At 48.7% G+C, this 20,998-nt stretch overlaps 1 protein-coding gene across 1 annotated transcript in view; it reads right to left on the bottom strand.

The window, feature by feature from the left end:
• GRIK4 (glutamate receptor, ionotropic, kainate 4) overlaps nucleotides 1-20,998 on the bottom strand; it is a 141,951-nt gene that overhangs the window by 64,231 nt on the left and 56,722 nt on the right. The window contains exons 2-4 of the mRNA XM_014940008.1: nucleotides 15,902-16,066; nucleotides 8,921-9,018; nucleotides 5,382-5,547 (exon numbers count right to left, since the gene is read on the bottom strand). Coding sequence (XP_014795494.1) covers nucleotides 5,382-5,547; nucleotides 8,921-9,018; nucleotides 15,902-16,066 — 429 coding nt within the window. The remainder of the gene's footprint in view (nucleotides 1-5,381; nucleotides 5,548-8,920; nucleotides 9,019-15,901; nucleotides 16,067-20,998) is intronic.

Genomic DNA, 20,998 nt, shown 5'->3' with positions numbered 1-20,998 from the left:
GTAGGAAACAGTCCTGCAGTTCTGTGTCTGTGCTGCAAAGGAAAGGATTTGGGGCTGCAGTGCTTGGGCTAGCAGGGAATCATAGAATAGAATCATAGAATGGTTCAGGTTGGAAGGGACCTCAAAGATCATCTAGTTCCAACCCCCCTGCCATGGGCAGGGACACCTCCCACTAGAGCAGGTTGCTCAAGGCCACAGGGAATGGGAAATGGAGCTACACCCGCTGTTCTCCAGTCAAAAAGTAGCTCCAAAGGCCTCTTAGGAAGAGGTCAGATTGCTGATATAAATTTGCTGAGGACCCCAGAGTCCAGAGAAGTTATCCGTTATCCTCCTGCATGCAGGATTGTTCTGGCCCTTGCTGGTTGCTGGAGGATGATGCCTTTGCATTACTAGCTCCCAAACTACGTGCCCTGCAAGGCACAACTTGAAACACTTCGGAAATCTTGGAACACTCTGATGGGGAGCTGTTATCTTCCAAGGGCATGTGTCCCTGAGGATGGAAAGCTCTGCTGAGACTCAGACAAAGCAGAGATCATTGCAAAAATACATCAGGTCTGCATGTGAAAAAGAATTGTGAGCATGGTCCTAGCACAGCGCAGAATTACTTGTGGAGTGGGGATTCCTAAAGCAACACAGAAAGCAATAATAGAACAAACCAACCAACCAACCTATTTTGTGCTTGATGGAGAAATGAGAGAGTGAAGTACAACAATATTCCCAGTCCAGCAGCTTCATCACTTGGTGAGGTCTCTGGAGACCCACCTTCCACCTCCACATCAAAGCCCTCCTTCCTCTTTCTGCCTTTCCATAGAATCATAGAATCATTCAGGTTGGAAGAGACCCTTGGGATCATCGAGTCCAACCCCCTGCGTGCCCCACTGAGCCCCCCAAGTGCCCCAGCACAGCACAGCCCTCCACCTCCTCGGGCAGCCATGGGAAGGAGCCAGGACTCTGGCTACCCCAGCACTCCCCATGCAGTCCGCATGGCCGGGCTCTCCCTTCGGATGGGAGCCGAAAAAAAGAAGTAATAATTAGTGATCACCCAGAGGGATGAGTCCCGACTGCCCTGGATTCATGCCCTATTGCCTTCGGCACTTCTGACTGAAGATTCTTCCTGCAGCTAGGTCATTGCAAGGGCTCCTTCCAACCCAGCTCTAATAAGACATCAAAACTCCTGCCGCAGCTTTGCTTAGTCAAGAAAGCATATTTGATAGGGTCTGTCTCTTCTATCCAGCTGCTGGGCTCCATCAAGAAATAACCTCCTGTCAAGTTTGATTGACCAGAGAGACCACCAGATGTAATCATTATCAAGGCAGAGACAGCCAGCACGGCCACACGTCCCATCCCTACGGGAAGACAAGCCAAGAAGAAGCAGGGGAGGGGGGGAAGCTGAACTGAAGGAAACTGAAAAGAACAGAACTATCAGCAGAGACACGTCCCAGCTGGCAGAGGGGCAAAACCCCTCCTCAAGTCAGAGCCTTACTCTTAACCCAACCGTACTTGTGACTGCAGGAAACCAGAAGGAAACGGGGAAACTGCTCATTCCCCAGAAGGTCAGGGGCCGGGGAAGGCAGACAATGCGATGTGATTAGCATTAGAGAGCGCTGCTTTCAAGGGCTCCCAGCACTTCACAAGGGTAACAAAGCAGTGCATTAAAAGGGATACATCCAAGACGAGGAGCCTCTCATTCACAGTGAGAGTTTTGCAGCACTCCCAGCTCTTTACAATGCACTCGCCTCTTACCTTTTCCTCCGAGTACAGGCAGGAGCTCAGCAAGGGACTTAAAAAAAAAAAAGAAAAAGCCATGGCCAGGACTTCTCTGGATCACATCAGCTTCTTTTTCTTTCTCAGTAGCCAGTGAATTCACTCTGTGTACAGGACACATGGACTAGACCTCACCTGAAGACTTTTTTAGTGTGCTACCTCAAGCGAACAGTGAATTTTAACTAAGCTCTCCGTTTGATGCTTGTGAGGTATATTTTCACCTTATTCCACCTCTGTGAGGGACCAGACGGGTTGCTGCAAGTTAACGGTCCTGAGAATACCAACTTCACTTACAGCTCATCCCAGCAAAATCTGCTGCTGCAAAACTGAGGGAGATTTTAAGAGCATTTTACGAACTTTATAAAAGTCTTGCATTAAAAAAAAAGCCACAGGAACTTACTCTTTTTTTCCACAGTGGAAATTTCCTGGCATTTAACTCTATACTGTGTAAGAAGTGGATGTTCAGGAGGCAGGGAAGCAGCATGAGCTGCAGCTCCCCAAGTCCTCACTGCCAAACCTGCACCCAATTTAAGTGGGTGATGAGGGCTGAGCACACCTGGCCACTGATGCCAGGAGCCACCGTGGCTGGCACTACAGCCCAGGACTATCCCTGAACTTGAGATACTTTTGCCCTTGGAGAGCATCCCCAGAAAAACACTGGGGTGAAGCAGGGGCTGGCAGCAGGCAGTCCTTGCACTGCAGTTAATCTTGCAAACTGGAGGGCATCCCTCTGCCAACTGCTATGAGTTTGTGATTCACAGCAGACCCTCAGCTTCCTCTTCATCCTTTTCTTTGTGGAGTCTCCATCCCTGGAGACATTCAAAACTCGCCTGGACACGTTCCTGTGCAACCTGCTCTAGGAGGACCTGCTTTGGCAGGGGTGGCTGGACTAGACGATCTCCAGAGGTCCCTTCCAACCCCATATCATTCTGTGATTCTGTGACCACATCTGCACCTCTGCTGTCACCTTCTCCTCCAGCCCATGGCTCAGGGAGCCACCCTGGACTCCTCGGTGAGGAAGGCAGAGCCCAGCTGCTAACTTTCTAAAGCACATCAGGCACAGAGAGGAGGAAGTGGGACCAGGGAAGAAAGGAGGTGTTTGATCTCCTCCTCTGACTGGAGGAAATTATCATTTCCAGCATGTCAGATCCTACCTGTACAGCCTCATCAGGCCTCCTGCTTGCAGCTCCTCTTGTTGTGCGGAGGGAAGTCTCTGTTATCTGAAGAGACTCCCCTTTTTGTTTGATGAGGAGAGGATGTGAGATGCTGCTGCTGCCGCTGACAGACTGGCACTTCAGAAGGCTGCTCGGCAGGCCGAACATGAGCAAGGGCTGGTAGACACCTCCAAGCAACTTTGAAGAACTAAAGTGAGGACCACCACGTGTAGAGCCCGCAGCAGGCACACGTTTGAACAGTCCTATGGGGACCATAGGTACGTGCAGAGGGAGGTCAGTGGTTCGAGCTGGCCAGTGGCAAGTCCTGATCTTCCTTGCTTTATTTTTCCTTTTCTTATGCAAACATTTGGAGCTGGCAGTAGTCATCACCCCCAGCTCTCTGCAGATATGGCCTCTCCTCCAGAGCACCTGGGACCTGCTGCTGGGGAGGCAGGGAAGGCCTGCAGAGAAACTGAGTCACGTCATCTTATTCTATCCACCACCGCATTACACTTAGGCTGGCCTTAGTCCATTGACTTTGAGGGTCATTTTCTACTTCTGCCAGAAGAAATTACCATCAGTCCCCAGAGGATGTGACTCCTTACAGTGACAGTACGAGCGTGATGGGATAGGGCCCAGGAGTCCCATCACACAGCCTCGTACTTAAACCAAAACCAGCTCTGACTTTCCCTCCTGGGATCTAAATAATAATATCCCTCAAAACAGCATTTCCTTCCTGATAAGCAGACAGCTCATATGCTCCCCTTATTTGCCTCCAGGGAGCCTTCCAAAAGCCCAAAGAGCCTCAAGTTAGTTGTTTAAGGACTGTGCTTAGGAGCACTGCTTGTCCTAAGGGAAAATGAGGGCTTGTGCTCCTACACGAAGCTGGATTATGTCTTACTGACTGCGTTATAGTCAGAAGATGCTGTGCTTCAAGGCCAGCTCAGGTCCTTATGAGCACAAGGAGCAGGATGCACGAAAGGCACCCACCCCACTGCTTCCTCGGGCCTGGAAAGGACTCGGGTTGTGCGGCACATCCTAAATGCTGAGTTATCCAGGAATCCCAGAGTAAAATAAACTGGATTAATTCAATTGAAAGGGTGCTATTTTAATGCGAGCTACTCGGTTCCCAAGGTTTTGATTCATTTAAATGAAGCCAGGTGGCATTTGATGGGCAGGACTTGCATGTTTTGGCCCGTTGCTGTGGAGCAGGGCAGGGGTGTCGGGGGGTTGGTGGTGTGTATGTGTGCCCTGCACCAGCCCAGAGCTGGGAGCGTGCTGCACGGCAGGCGAGAAAAAAATCTAATTATCTTTTCTTCCTCTTCTTTTTTTTTTTTTTTTTTTTATTTTTGCTTAAGGTTAAGGTTAGACAATGAAAAACTCCAGCACTAGCAGTAATGCAGGAGGCCATTTGCATGATTTTAATTGCGTAATTTTGGGTCAGGTTCTCTGCTGGGGTAAATCTGAGCGTGCTCGCTGAAGGCAATGGACTGACTGACATCAGCTGAGGACGTGGTCTCCCCAGGGCACACACAGCAAAAAGAAAAGGCAAAGACACTCTTATTCCTGTGTACCAGCCTGCCACGACGTGGTGTTACTCACACAGCTGGTGGTGTGAAGTTTGCCCAGGGCTAGCTGGAAAAGACACTGCCTTGCCTTTCTACGTGGCCCCACGGTCACAGACTGTGAATCTCTTGCCAGTAGCCCCAAAGCTCTCACTGGATCCACGGGCCTTTTCAAAGCCCCTCTCCTAGGCTTGTTTGTATGGTAAACTCTGGATACAGGATAATGAAAGAAAAATAGATGTGGCTACTGCATGCCAGCTACTCCTTAGAAAGCACAGGACATGCTTTACTCTCTCCATCCACTACGATGCAGTGCCTGCTCCTGCCACGTTAGCAGAGTTATGCAGAGATGAATACGGTCTTGCTGAGGTGAATGCTCCAGCATCCAGATGCACAATTACCAACAGATGTATGGCTGCAGAACCCAAGAGGGTGTGCAGTGTATTGACTATTAATCAAGTCCCGCTTTTAGGCCACAAACTGCACGTGGGTTTGGGAAAGACATATTTCAAAAAGCTTTACTTGCCTAAAATAATCTCCAGAAACAAGGCTAAGCCTTTTTTTTTTTTCACTTCAAAAACCCATCTGTGCAAGCAAAACACTCTTCAGATTGTCAAACAGAAGGCAGGCAAGTCTCCCCCATCGCCTCTCCTCCTCTCACAAACACCACAGACACCTCCACGGGGCAACAGGGTGGAAAAAACCTGCCCCGTAGGTCTCCGCCGTTTCGGGCTGCTCTGCCTGAATGCCCACCCTGCTGCCAACAGGAGAGACCTTGCCACCCCAACCCGGGCGAGACGAACGCCCTGGGATGCTCCAGCCTGGCAGCTCTCACAGGACCTTCTCCAACAGGCACCGAGCAGGAGCTCGAGCAGAAGGCAGCCTGGCAGTGACTTACATTCAGCTTTGGCGCAGATGAGGCAGGCAGTGGTGCAGTTAAAGAAGTTGAGGATTCCTGCCACGGCCACGCTGATGTCGGTGTTGCTGGGGTGGAGGTTGAGGGTGGTGAAGCGCTGGAGCTGCAGCTTCAGGAACTCCTCTGGCGCCACTTTGAAGTGAGGAACCTAAGCGGGGAGGAGGGGGAAAGGAAACGTAATTAAAGAGGGAAAAGAAATAAAAACAAGTAAATCTACCATAAAGGACCTTTGGTGTGAAACGCACAGCAGGCAGGAAGCGAAATATCCCAATAAAACTGCAGAAGCACCACCGGAGCGAGGAGAGGGGGGTGGGATTTGTGCAACGGCAGAGGGAGATAATTATCGCAGCAACAAGAAGCCACTGGAAGGAGTGGATCAGGAAAAGTCTTGCTGAGCCACTCAGAGAAAGGCAACGGGGGCTGTGATTACAGCACAGGAAACCATTCCGGATGAGTGCAACCTAATTAGCTTGGGCACTAATTGTAGCCAGGCCCACACTTCATCTCGGGCTTGCTGCCTGGGTAAATAGAGAGGCTGCTTCACAGGCAGGGACTCGCACAGCCCGTGCTGGAGACCCCCAGCCCTTTGCCGTGTGCGAGATGGATGAAGTGCTGCAAACCCACCTCTGCCTGCAGCACCGACGGGTCGTCAGGTAATTAGGAGAGATGAAGGGAAGAACAAGATGACCCCGCGCTGGCGAGGCTCGGGAGAGAGAGAGGAACAGATGCCGCAGCCAGAAGCTCTGGGCTTTTTTTTGATCAGCAGAGAGGTAACAGGTGGCCGTACGGCGGGCAAGCTCCAACGGGACCGTCACCACGAGTGCTAATAACGCCGCTCTTCTCATTAACGGAGCAGGAGGAGGGAGAGGGATGCTGTTTCCCAGGGAATTCGGGGGAGGAAGAGCGGGGAAGCTGCACGGGGGGAGAGCCCGAGGGCTCCCTGCGAGGCAGAAGAGGGAACTGGGGGGCAGGCAGACCAAGCTGAGACACCAGGGGTTCAGCCCAATAAGGAGAAGGAATATTGTTTTCCTTTTGCTGAGTGAATTATTTGGAAGAAATGGAAGGGAGAGAAAGGGAAACATCTGCTTTGGCTTCATTAGAGGAGTGTCAAGTCCTCTTTTCCTCCATTATTAGTCCTTCCGGAAGCTATCATCCTATGCCTCCCATCTCTCTCCTCTTGGGAAAGGCTATTAGTAGCTTGTGACGGCTGCTTTATTGACAGCGTAAGCTGTTTGGTTAGCAATAGGAAAGTTAAAGAGTAATAAGCTGCTATCTGCCTTGATTTCACTCTGCAGCCCTCACCGCGGGCTCTGTTAACAGGCAGAGAAGCAGACTGTGAGCGAAAGGCAAATTCCTTTAACCAGAGCAGACAGGGCAGCTCCAGGACACACGTGCTGATCCCTCCGGGGAGCCAGATGGAGTCTGAGACTTGCAGCAACAACCGCTGGCGGAGAAGAAAGAGATGGAGACAGAGGTGAAGGCAGCCACCACCACGGCAGCTCCTGACAGAGCCCAGAGCTGATCATGGCCCTGGCTCAGACCTCAGAGCCCTCCTCTCCTTTCCAAGAGCTCTGCCCCACTGCAATACCCCTTTCTGGACAAGGGGAAGGAAATCTTTGGGTCAAAGATACTAGACAGGTAACGCAGGAGGCACAGGTTCATCCCCCAGTCTTACTGCAGGCTCCTGGTGAGCACCAGGGCAGTCACTCCACCATCTGGTGCCTCGCTGGTGAAATGGGGACACTCTTCCCTTCACCTGCTGGACGGCTGTAAGCACAATGGCTCTGGCTGGGCTGCTGTATCACGTTTAACACGGCGGCACCAACCGATGCTGCTGTGATATAAATCATGGGGAGTTACTGCAGGTTTACATCACTAGGAGGGCAGCCGAGATCAAGCTTGAGAATCAAATACCTTAGCAGTGCACCAGCACTCACCTTTCATTTCTGAAAAAAAACAAAAAAACTGAAGAGGCTTAGATCAGCGCCTCAGACTGAATATGAAATTCAGGGGAAAAACACTCGCAATCTGTTACTGCAGAGTCGTCTTTGCCTGGGATGGAGCCCGTGTCTGGGACGTTTAACTGGAGAAAGCACTACAAAATACTCTCAAGAGAGCCATTCTGCTGTAGCCCAGAGCACTAGGTCTAAAAGATTTCTTCCATCTCTTCAACACTTCTGATTCTCGGAGAACAAAGAACAGCAGCCATTTGTGAATGCAAGTTATTTACAGTGCTCAGTTCCAGGCACTCCCCTCCTTGGAGGCTGGGCTCCGGAGAGAGACCACTAAATGGCTGAGAGATGTTATCTGGCTTTAATGGGATGAACTATGAGAAGAGAACTCAATTTCTTTTCCCGAGAGCAGAGCCAGATCAGTGTAAGATGGTTCAAGGCTTATAAAATATTAAATCAGGCACACAGTCTGGACACAGATAAAAAGGGTTTGCATTGATGGAACAGCAGCAAACAGAAAGGGGTGCAGCTTCCCAAGTCTGTGACAAAGTCATGTCACAAGAGCTTTGGCCAGGATGGGCATCCACCAGGGTGAACTGAGGCTTTTCCACCTCTCAGTCAGTGGGGACACAGTTCACATCAGTGTGGCACATGAAGGAAGCTGAAGTAAAAGGTGATACAGATGAAAACAAGGTGGGCAGAAAAAAAAGGGGAAACGGAAAAGGAAGAAGCTGCAAGAATATGTGCATTAGGAGAAGGGGTGAAAAACCAAGTTCTCAACTCTGATGATTAGAAGGCAATGTGGATCATGGGAAGGTAAGACCACAGCAAGTCATCTTTGCCAAGGATGTCCTGGAGTACCACAGGCAGGTACCTCACTGCCCTGTCTAATGGAGGTGACATCCCTGCTCTGCCTTGCCACTGGGACATGAAATCAGAACACACTGGGGATCAGGAGGCACATGGACACCAGCTGGAGAGGGTTTGGGGAACCAGAGTGAAAAGCAGAGATGTGTGGACACAGAAATGATGACAGAGAAACAGAGCACCAGACTTAAAGAAGAGGCAGCCCAGGGCGAGGGAGAAGGAGTGTGAGGCAGAGCTGGAGGCTGCAGCGAGCTGTGCAGCTGCAGCTGGGACTTGGCATAGATGTGACAGTCTCAAATGAAAGCTTTCAAGGCTGCAGGAAAGCCTTGCATGGGATCTGCAGAGGAGGCAGTGCTGCTCGGTATAATGGTAAATCAAAAACCTAATCCATACTCTTGGGAGCCTGGGCACCAGGCAGCAGCCAGCGGGAAGCACCGCCGCAACCGGAGCCCACCGAGAGCTTCTTCAGTTTGAAGGACAACACGCAGAAGGTGGGGAGACTGTGGAACGGGTCAGGATCTCTGCAGAGCCCCTTGCCCACAGCTGGTGACTCTGCTCTCACCCCAAACCTGATGTGAAACACCAGGAGGAAGGAGCCAAGGTTCCCACATCACCCTGCCAGCCCTGGGCAGCCGCTGGGCACCAGGGCACTGGGGCCAAGTCCATCAGCCCAAGGACACAGCATGGAATGTTTCCACTTACCTCTTTCTCCCCACAGATATTGCTGATAATGGAGCTCGAGGCTGGGCTTGAGGAAGGTCCCAGGACGCCTACCACCCCTTTGGGGAGAATCTGGCACACTGTGGACACCAGGGAGAGGAAACACGCATTAGACTTCATCCTCAGTTTCCAGCTGACAGTCACACTCACACCACCTGTGCACCTTAGTACGGACACAGTACCATCTCCTTCACACAACACACTCCCTGCCATTTATCTCCCCCTTCAAAATCCTCTATTCCCTCTGAAGCACCGTCACCCTGCCTGTGACACCCTCCTCTCCATCTTCCCCCAGCCTTTCTAAACCCCACCTGAACTCTCCCCAGAGCCCTGGTATCCTCATCTCTGAGTCAGAACTGGGTTTTTTCTCTTATAACACCCCATTTTGGCCCCAGCTGCTATTCTCCAAGATAAAACGTTACCCAAACTTTATGGAAGATGCTAAACACCAGCAGCGACCTGGCTTCAAAGCATCATCTAGCAGCAAACAAACTTTATGAATTTCTTCCCTCGTGCTCTGCAGAGCTCAGTGGTGGTAATAAGGATCATATTACTGTTTTTCATTTGTGTGTTTTTTTCTGGCAGTAGTTAATCATCTGGCTCCATGCCACCAAAGTTAGCAGAACAATAAAAAGACCCTGACAAAATGAAGAAGTTAAATCTTTTCCCTCAAGCTTCCGGGGTTAAGCTGCAACCTTTTGTCCTTTTAATTCACAGCACAAATTTAGCTGAATGGCACTCCAAGGACTACCCCAGCTGGCATCACCTCCCCACTGCCGTCCCATTCAGTCACGTTGCTCAGAAATGCTCCTCCAGAGCGGCTCGCCCAGGCAAAGCCTCGGGAACAGAAGGCAAGAGCCCCTCATGCCTGAATCCCTGGACTCCAAAAAGCTCATCTGAACATGTGCTGGCCACATCTTATCCTGAAATACCAGACCTGCATCGCCACGCAGTTGGCTTCTTGCTCCCCGGACAGACAAAGCCCTATTTGCTCAACTGGCGTCAAGCGACTGCTCTCTGAAGAAAGAGGATACCACGGGGAGGGAGGAAAGGAGGCACCACAACCACTTATCAGTTCTGGCAAGAGCAAGCTCCCGACATTTTCATATGTAAAAACTAAACCCCCGTTATCGCAAAGCTGAGATGTGAAAGATAGTGCCTCTTCAGTCTCAAATGGCCAGTCTGTTTCAGAGGATAGAGCACCGTCCTCACTGCAGGTCGCTGTCCTACACGTCAGACAAGCTTTTGTGATGGTTGTAAAAAGTTATCTAGATTCAGCGGCTGGAAAAAAAAAAAAAAAAACCTAGGAAAATTCAAACCAGAACATATTTTTTTTGTAGTGAAGGGAATTCATCATCAAAACTGTTGTGCTACAGATCAGAGAAGGTTTTCTACCAACTTCAAGTCTTTAAATCAAGACTGGACGTGAAATGAGAGCCCATACTGCACTTGGGATTTTTTTAGAGAACAGCGAGCTACGGGGCTGAGTTTAGCATTCAGCAAGTGAATGTCTACAGTTCATTTTCTGCAGAAGATCAGCTAATCAAGGTGGTCATCTCTGGCCTTAGAGTTTCTTAGTCTCCACAGCCTCATGACTGCAATATGAGGCCAAAAGCCAAAGACTTAGTTTGTCGCTTCAGGGAATTGGTTTCCCTTCTCTCCAATGCTACGTGAAGGAAAAACTCTTTGTACTACTAACTCCCTACACATACTGATCGCTCTGACTTCTTATATACAGTGCAGATGATATGCAAACATCTTCTCTTGGGTTTTCCTTCCTTCCATGCTCTCTCATCCTCCACCACCATCTCAATCTGCTACAGAACGAGTGATATTTTTCTGCAGCATCTTCAAAGGAATCCAGCACTTGCTTTTCCTCTGTGCTTAAAAATTTACAAGCACTTACACCTTTTCAGAAGATCCTTTTAAATAAGAGCACCAGCAATTTGAAACACCCCCCCATGCTGTCTCCATGGCCCTCATCAGTCCCTGTGAGCTGCACCAGAGCCTTTGGGAGCTCTGCAACACCGAGGAGGAAGGAGCTGCTCCAAGTCCTCTTTATCCACAGGTCATTAGGGCAAAAATCCTTGGGGGGAATTTTGTTGTGCACACAGGGGAAAGTTTGGCCAGCACTCTTCTTCTTATCTCTGCTATCGAGAACAAAAAGTGGGTTAAGTAGTCATAGCAACAGAGTTGCAACAACTGTCAGAATAAAGAGACCTGGTTTATCACGCCAAGGGTGAAACATCCAGTGAAATTAAGGAAAATGAATGGAAACAAAGTGGAGGTGCCTGAGGCAAAGGTTTCGACCACATTTGGACAGCTTCTTCTCTTGTAATCCAAGCACACTTCCTATTGCAGAACATTACCTGATGCTGTTAGAGTCTCCACAGGGAGAAAAGGCTCAATCTTGCTACCATGGTGGCCACTGAGGATTCAAACAAGCACTTAAGGGATGTAGAAATGTCGGACCAGTACCAAAAATTCGTCCCAAATAATGCCAAAAACTATAATTACAGATGCTGGCATAGCCCCAGCCACTCAAGTCTCTTTGGACTTCAACGTGTGGGTACCACATAAGGTATATACTGTGCAGGACACATTTTTGACTGCTGCAGACCCAGACACCTCCGCCCAAGATCACGTCCACTTTTAGTGGTTTTTAGAATTTTGTACCTCAAGAAATATAGGATACTGAAGCGGCATCATGTTAAAAACCTCTTTATCATGAGATGGGATGTGGGTGCTGCTGATGGTCCTTGATCTGAAGGCCTGAGATGTCCCAGACCTCCTCTTCCAGCCATTTTTATGGACTGCCTGCACTCAGCTGTTCTACGTTGAGGACAGTGGGACAGAAAAACAAGAAGCAGGCTCAGCAAACAGATCTCTTAAGAAAACTCTTCAATACATGTCCTTTGAAAAGGAAACATCCCAGGGTGCACCCTTCTCTGCTGGGACCTGCGCTGGTTTAGGCAGGACAGGATCCCTCCTGCCATCACTTGGGGGCAGCTCCTTGGAAATGCGAACGGGTGATTCCTGCCTTTCTACCTGTATGTGGGACCTCTCTGCCTCTGCTGCTTGTGTGGCTCAGAGATCCTGTTATGGTCTGAGCAATTATGGGCTTTGCCAGAAGCAGAAGGGGGGTCAGAGTCTCCTGTCCCCCTCCCACCACAGGCTACAGTCCGGAGCAAGGAGGTGGCCCATCACGCAAGCTCAGGTGTGCATTCAATGTGCAATGCACAACGGTGGCTCTCCTTTCATACTACCCTGTCCTGCCTCGTGAGAGAGAAAGGGCTGTGTTTAGTAGTTTCCACAAATATATTTGGGATTTATGTACAGGTCTGGACACCCAGGAAACAGCAAGATATGTTTTAAAAGACGACAGAAATCCGTGCTTAGTTTTGAACGTGCAAAGGCACAACAAATAAGTAGCTCTCACTTTATGTAGGTATCTACATCCACTTAGTCATGAGCAGACAGTGCCTTTCACCTCCCGGGATCTCAGGGCACTTGGCAAGCATTTCCATGAACTCTCCCTCTTCAAAGCACGCTCAAAGCGCTCCGGTGAGAGCACCCACCCACGGTGCCCAATACAAGGCTTTCAGACAGCATGCAAAGAAGATTCCTGCCTCTAATTGAAAATAAATGAGCAGGGAAGGTCTGCAATTACCTCAACAACTCCGTGATTGCAAAACATATCAGAGGATCTTGAATGACAGGGGCTGGTCAGGACGGGATTCTCATACAGAAAATGCCAAGTGCATAAGCAGACGGTGTCACAGAGGCTCCAAGACTGCCAGTGTCACCAAATGGACCTACCAGGCACTTTGAAACGTTGGTGTGAATAAATAAAAATTAAAAATCCTCCCGTTGCTTGCTCACTCTGACTGCAGACTTGCCCTGAGATGTTTGGATTAACAACAGAAAGATGCTTAAAAGACTGATGAAACGAGAGGGGACGGGGTGACAAGTAGAAAATCTGTCCCTCCCTGGACATCAAACAGAATAAGGTGTTTTAGATAAAGACGTGATTAAACAAGTCATTTTGGATCTCCATAAAAGGAGTTTAAACATCAAACACAAAGAGAGAACAGGCTTTACTTATAACAGCAAAAAAAAAGAAAAGCTCTATCCATAACCTTTCACTGCAACCTCATTTCAAAACACAGGACTTTACCGATGCTGCATACAGGAACAGCCAGTGTTTGTCTTCATTCATACATAAAGCTGAAATGGCAAATCAAGCATGAATGTCATTAAGACTGACTCATATTTTACCTGCTACAGCAATTGTGATTTTGTGGCCCCCTAATAGTAAAATACCCAAATCAGTCAGGAGGAAAAATAGAAAGAAAAATAGCTCAATAACTAAAATGAAAACTAACTCTCCAAAAGACTTTCTTCTCTTGAAGCACTAATTGTACATGGAATATCACTGATGGGGTGTAATCACAGCATTCCTAGATCAGTCGGCCACCCATGCTAGCTGTGATATTTATGGGTGATTCAAAGGGCGTGAAATTTGAGAACAGTATTAAACAGATGTATAACAGCTTTGCAGTCATAGGTTAGAACATCTAAACTGCTTTTATTAATATTACGTGTGATAACAAATATCAGTGCCTTATTAAAGCTGAGAAGTCAGACATCTGAAAGCCATGAAAGCCTTGAAATTTGAGTTAAAGGGTCTGATTCTCCTCTGCTACCATTATAAATGAAGAATAACTTCAGGGATGATAATAGCGGAGCCATGCAGAATCCAGATTTTTCCTTTTATAAGAAATGCTTCAAGAGATTTTTCCCTCTGAAGAAAAAAGCAAATAACATATTGCAAAATTATGTGAATATTCACTTCGCCAAAATCAAATCAGTTTGCTCCGATTTCCGCTTTTTACATTCTCTAAGTCAAAGTAAAGAAAACAAAGAAAATCACCCTGAGGTAAAAATTTGAAATGGAAGATTGCCTCTTCCTCACTGATCCCATTTCCATGTTCTCCCCAAACACCGCGCTTGCTGAAATCAACAATTTCTTGCATAATGCTTCGTTCTCAGCAAATTAGTATTCGTCTGCTTGACAAACATCCCACCAGAACAATTTCTGAGCCCATGTTACAGGGGTGCAAGTGAGAAAGAAAACCTGCCACAGCTCGGGGGTGACCTGGCCACCGAGAGAAGTTAAACACCACAAACACTGCTACCTGTGGAAGATTTATGAGGGAGGGGAAAGAATGGAACTAAAACCACTAGTTCTTCTTTCAAAGACAGTGAAGACTCAAGCAAGCAAAGTGTCTCTCATTTCCTAGGAGGCTGGATGGGAGATTTGGGATACTTTTTGGGGCAAACTGGGAATGCACTAGGAAACACTGGCAGCCCCCATCCCTTCTGCGTGACCCGGCTGGTGAGACTGGATTTGCCCAGTTGCTGAACCAAGTGAGGGTAAAAGCAGGATGCCCACAACCCTGAACAGATGGGAAAGACCCAAGAAAAAGTTAGAAGATACCAGGGGTCCAAAAAAAAGGCAGAGAACTGCAGTTCTAAACGCTCCCTGTGATGCCACATGTGATGATCTTAATCCAGACTGCCTCATGGGTGACAGGCTCTATAAATAGACACACAGGTACTCGCTGAAATGCACTTTATTAACCAAATGCTTCTATAAATAATGCAAACGCTAATTCAGGAAATGAAGGAGCGATCTGCTCATCTCCTGGGCCTGTTGGAGCCTGTTCTGCCAGTTACCCACAGACCTGCTCCTCAGCAGCACCCGGTGCCTCCCAGCCCCAGGGATGCTCAGGGCTGTGCAGAATAAAGACCTATGTGAAAAAAAACCAGCCCGCTCTCAACCACAACATACTATCACACCACTTCGGGATACCCTGCAGGTTACACAGGCTTGGAACAGAGAAGCACAGGGAAGAGAGTCAAAATCCCTATTATTTAAAATGATTTCTCCAGCTTTTTCAAGCCAGCTTGTAATAAAAAATTATGGTCCTCCCCTGAACTCTAAAAGGTCATCTTAAAAATTATTCTAAAGCGAAGCTATCCTATTCCAAAGGATTTTCCCTCTTGCAGGAAGAAGCTATTATAGATCTTTTGGGTTTCTTTCACTCAGGCTCCTGAGAGGTCTGTGGGACACTGACCATCAATTGCTTTTTTATTCACGAGCACAGACTTGACATGCTGGGCATCCAGAGGAACACCTGTAGCAGAGACCAGTTTGCATTAAGGGAGCATAAAACAACATGGAAAGTATACTGCTCTTTCAAAATTAGCTCTTTTTAATCCACATGATTATAAACATCACTTGAAAACTTCACTTTGTGTAAACAAATCCACTGCCAATCTATAGCACTGAAAGAGCTATCATGTTTGCTGACAAACTGTGTTCCGTGGGGTTTTAAAAATAACTTAATTGCGCTGAACTTGCCCAGAGTCTCTTATTTGCACGCTATTAAGCACTTTAGAGAGGAGCACCACCTCCTGTATCATTACTTCTGCTTATTGACACACAGATTAAAGAAAATAATTTGTCCCAAGTCGCTGAGCTGAGTGGTGGCAAAGCTTATTGGGGACCCACATCCTCCCAGTCCACACCAGGGCTCACCTCACACCACCACGCTAAACCCTCAGATGAAAACTGGTCCCAGCACTCACTCTGCAACCCCAACCTCTCCTTACGTGCCACCTCCCCAGGGGATGCTGTGCCCACATCCAGACTGCACCAAACATGACTGCCACAGGCAGCCAGGGAAGGTCTGGACCTTTCAGAGACCCACTTTCACGGAAGCTTGTGTTGATCTTTTGAAGTGCTGACAGAGGAGCCGAGAGGTGCTTCTTACCCTGTGCACCCACCTTGACTATGACACAATTATCCTCTGCAGTGAGTGCAGTGTGCCAGACACCTCCTGCGAGCTGTTGGAGAGAAGAACTGGGGAAGAACCGGCTGGGTGGAGGGGTACTTACTGGTTTCTGCTGTCTCATACTCGCTGTCTCGCAGCAGCTCAAAAATGTCCACCTCCACTTTGGCTTTCCCCACCCGCTCGGGCGCGCGGTTGATGCGGTTCTTGGCCAGGGTGATGGAGAGCCTCTCCCCTCTGCTGCACTCCATGGGGTCATCCAGGATGGCAGCTGTGGGAGCAAAGGCAGAGGTTAGGCTTGGCAGGGACCCGGCCTGGCTCCATGCAGCCCTCCACCCCCATCCCTACCTCGGGATCTCAGCTGCCACGCAAGCAGCCACCGTGTTGGCACTTCTGCTCCTGCCACCGCTATTGTTAGCGCACCCACCCACCCATCCATCCATCCATCCATCCATCCATCTATCCATCCATCCTCCCCTCCCACGCACGGCCTTTTCCGCCGCTTCGCCCACCTCCCAGGTCTTGCCAGACACGTGGGCGGTGAGATCTTCGCTGCGGCGGCTGCGTTACCTGCCGGCACGCTGCAGCACGACACGGCCACCCGCCCACGGCAGCACCCGCATCCCCTGGGGGCTCCCGCAGAGGGACATCCAGCTGCCCCAAAAGCATCCCAGATCCAGGGGCTGCCTCCCATCCCGACAGAGGAAGAACGTCCCCAGATAGCCTCGGTTCCCTCCTTGGAGAGAGCGTTGGTAACGGTGCCGATAGCTGGAATATTTCAGGAAGCACGTGGGCAGCCGTGGGTGGGAAGGGACAAATATTTTTCAAACAGAAAGCACTTGACTCTTGAACTCAGCTCCTGGGCCCACCCACTCAAATCTGTGTTAGGCAGAGGGAGATAGTGTGGGGTATTATTTTTATTTTCTTGACGGAAGGCGAGAAGAAATTGGAGGTTGAACGTTAATCACAGCGTTTCATTATGAGCTGGCACAACGTCTGCACCCCGGTGGGTTTATCCTGGCTAATAGGAGGTCTCCTCCCAGGCTGCAGCTATTCAGCCATACCTGGGGAAGAGCAACGTTGGTTTTTTTTGTTGTGCACATCAGAAAGGCACCAATGCTTATCTTCCCTTTCCAAAAGTCTCTCTGAAGGGAGCCGTGCCGTTCAGAACCGCTCGGGTGTAGACGGAGGCGCAGCTCAGCGCCGAGCCGGGCCCCGCGCCGCGCCGGATGGCAAAGCAGGGATCAGTGGGGCTCTGCTGGGCTGTGTGTCAGGGAAACACGGCACTGACTACGGCAGCTGGGTGCCTTGCTGAAGCTCTGAAACGTGTAATTGTGCTGTGGCTGGTTGGTTTGGTTGTGGGTTTGTTTTAGATGGGAAAAAACAGAGTGAAGCATGTAAATGGGGGTGCTGGTGGATGAGAAGCTGGACATGAGCAGGCAGCGTGCAGCTGCAGCCCAGAAGGCCAATCCCATCCTGGGCTGCATCAAAAAGATGCGTTGCCAGCAGGTCCAGAGAGGTGATTCTTCGGCTTTACTCTCCTCTGGTGACACCTCACCTGGAGTATTGTGTGCAGGTCTGGAGCCCTCAATATAAGAAGGACATGGACCTGATGGAGAGAGTCCAGAGGAGGGCCACGAGGATGATCAGGGGGATGGAGCACCTCTGCTACGAGGACAGGCTGAGGGAGCTGGGGTTGTTCAGCCTGAAGAAGAGGAGGCTCCGGGGAGACCTAATAGCAGTCTTCCAGTACCTGAGGGGGCCTACAGGAAGGGTGGGGAGAACCTGTTTAGAAAGGCCTGCAGTGACAGGACGAGGGGCAATGGCTTCAAGCTGGAGGGGAACAGATTTAGACTGGAGATGAGGAGAGGGTTCTTCACTGTGAGGGTGGTGGAGCACTGGAACAGGTTGCCCAGGGAGGTGGTTGAGGCCCCATCCCTGGAGATATTCAAGGTGAGGCTTGACGAGGCCCTGGGCAACCTGGTCTAGTTGGGGGTGTCCCTGCTGACTGCGGGGGGGTCGGACTAGATGACCTTTGGAGGTCCCTTCCAGCCTGGGCAATTCTATGATTCTATTCTATGATTCTATGATAAATCAGCTGGGCACTGCAGTAAAGCACATGGGCTCTAAATGGGAGGTATCCTGCCTCCCTAAGAGCAAGGGCTGGGAGCAGAGTCCGAGGATACACACATTTTGAAGACAAAGCTAACCAGGACCACCGCTAAAGAAGCACGGTGACGCTGTGCCGTAGGTGGGACTGAGAACATGTTCCTCAGAGGGTCATTTTGTGCCTTGGAGGTCTTCACTGCTCCCCCAGTGCATGGCACCGACCACACTTCATTGCCACCAACACACAGAGCCCCCGACACAGCCCAGCCCAATGAATAAACCTGTCCCAGGTTCAGACTCCTCTTACTTTGACTTTCCCACCCCTGAGCCTTGCTTTGAACCAAGCCAAACCTCAAAGCATAGCACGGTTTCAGCAACTTGCATGGCATTCCAGGGCTCTCTTCTCAGCCTTCCCATGTGGGATCTCTTCTCTCAGCCATTGGAATGGGCTGCCCAGGGAGGTGGTTGAGGCACCATCCCTGGAGGTGTTCAAAAGACGGGTTGATGTAGTGCTGGGAGGGATGGTTTAGTGATGATGCTCCTTGTTTGTTGTGTGGGTGTCTATTTTTGTCAGTTAGGTTGATGGTTGGACAAGATGATCTTTAAGGTCCCTTCCAACCTAGAAGATTCTGTTATTCTGTGACCAAACTGTAGAGCATCTTTGCTTCCCAGGCCTGCCCTAAGCCCACTTGTGGAAGGTAACCCAGATAGCAAATCCAGCGGTGAAGCAAAGGTGGTCCACGCTCACTTGCTTTACTTTGTACCCTGATGATATCCACTCAAGAACTCCTTCTCTCCCTACTTTTTCCCCGAGTTTTATGGGAGCTGAACTGAACTAAGTACTGATAAAGAAACACTCAGCAATACTTCTTGTACGATGTGCACAGATGTCTTGGCGAACATTCCCAGTCCTTCAGGCGACACCATCTCCTCTGCTCCGCTAACATGCAAGCACCATCATTATCTGCAAAGCTAGGGCAGTTAATCTTAATCTCATTATGCAAGAAAAAAGGTTGTGCTTTCCTCTAAGGCCAGGAGCACGGATCACAGCTTTTTAAGACATCAATATGGCTGGTGACTGCTCTTAATTAAAAAGAAGCTGGGAGACTCAAGTGCCCCAACAAGCAGCTTGCTCAACTCGCCACTTCTCTAGGAGACAGAGAAGAAAGTTCTGAAGAGACCCCACTTTCTCATACACCAAACTGTTTGATGTGTTGTGTGTAAACTTTTCACTATTGCCCTCTTTCCAGGAAAGGGTAAAACAATGTACTGAATCTGATCAACATCCCAAAATGCTTCTTACGTTCCAGGTGCTGACATAGCAAAATTAAAGATCAGTGGTGGAGGAGTGTATGTCAGCATTCTTAGATTCATTATTTTCTATTTTAAAGCTTCAAAATAACTAAACTCGACAACTTTCTCCAGTATATTCTTCAATTGTGTTTTCAAACAAAACTCGTTTCCACTAATATATAGTTGAACACATTTTAGAAGTAAAAGAATCAAAACCAAAGCATTTCAAATATTTTCCTCAGGCCACCTCAGCCCAAATGTTTGCACAAACATATTTTGTGTCTATTTGGGATGGGATTTTCCATTTGTACTTTTGGAAAACTTGAAATATTCCCTACAGCTGAGAAAAAAAACCTCAAAACCCCAACAACAACGAAAAACCCCTAAACAAAAAACCCTCTTCCCTACTCAGCTCTAATTGAATTTGAACTTTGCAGTCCACCTTGGGAGCAAATGCATGAGGAAGGGGGAAAGTACCGACAGCAAGTGGCAAGTTTTAGAAAAGAAAGGAATGGAGCTGGACAGCCTGAATCCCAGGATGGAAGTGGTGGTGGCAGCCCCAGAGCCCAGCCACTAATCAAACCACTTTACTGCTTCCTATCTCCCCGCAGGGCTTGTGATAGAAAAGCAGCAGAATTTGTTCACTTGCATTTTGGGAGACTAGTTAGTTTTACCAAATATTCAACCAGCCCCCAGAACAGACTAGGCAATGAGGCTGAACTAATCTTTATTTATTAAAGCTAGCGGATGAAAAAGGTCATTTAATGTTTAAAAAAGATTGGTTTTAAAACTTCATGTCTTGGGACATAGTGCCAAAGCTCATCTAATAGCAGTATCATTAAGTATGAACGAAAATCTTTATAGAAATTCCCTTTCATCTATTCCTGTCTATTAAATATGGGAAGCTGCATCAAGTAAATCTTTAATCCTGAAAACTTACAGCAAAGTCTTTGAACTTTGTTGGCCTCAAAAATCACTTCTATCTTCCCCATCATAATAAATGTCCCCAGCCTAGAACTGCCTTCTCTATGAATTATGAGAAAGTGTTTCAGAGGGATTCAGGAGCACCTGGGTATGTGATGCCCAGTTCAGGGCTTCTGAGGATTTCACAGGGACTGAGAGTTGAACAGCTTCAAGAGAAACCAGCAAGGACTGACAGAGGCTGAGTTTTTTCTCAGGAAGAACTGGCAGGAACATCTTTTCCTATGGGATATTCCAATAAACATCCTTTATATAGTAATAATTCTTTTTCTATTCAATATGCCCAGGTTTTCCTTACACTTAACACAAAACCCACAAACCCAAGAGGCTACAAACCAGAAGAGTTTATTGCTTTGGGTATGCAATGAAAATAGTTGGGTTACAGTTGCTCAGGATTGGAGCAACAAGTGACTTCAATTGTAAATTTCCATCAAACACACATTCCAAATGCAACACTCAAAAGTTAACGATTTAACAGTGCCTTGTGCAGACAAGGGGAACCCCAAAGATGCACCTTCTGTAGGCTCCATCGGTCCCCAGCACGTGTACACACAGCTGCCCCATGCAGAGGGGGTGGTGGCATCTGGCTACAGCATTTTCATAGAATGGTTTGGGTTGGAAGGGACCTTAAAGATCATCGACTTCCAACCCCCTGCCCTGGGCAGGGAAGCTTTCACCCCACTCCAGCACAGCCACAGCCTATGAAAGGCAGATGCTCAAACTCTTTTGTCTTTTCTCCCTCTTACCCTGGAGAAACTTTTCCGGGAAGAGGAAGGACATTCATTTCTCACCCCGAACATTTCAGTCCTACTCCTTTTTG

Source organism: Calidris pugnax, unplaced genomic scaffold, assembly GCF_001431845.1.
Source record: "Calidris pugnax isolate Ruff unplaced genomic scaffold, ASM143184v1 scaffold92, whole genome shotgun sequence".
NCBI lineage: Eukaryota > Metazoa > Chordata > Aves > Charadriiformes > Scolopacidae > Calidris > Calidris pugnax.
This window is presented reverse-complemented; position numbering and strand designations above follow the sequence as displayed.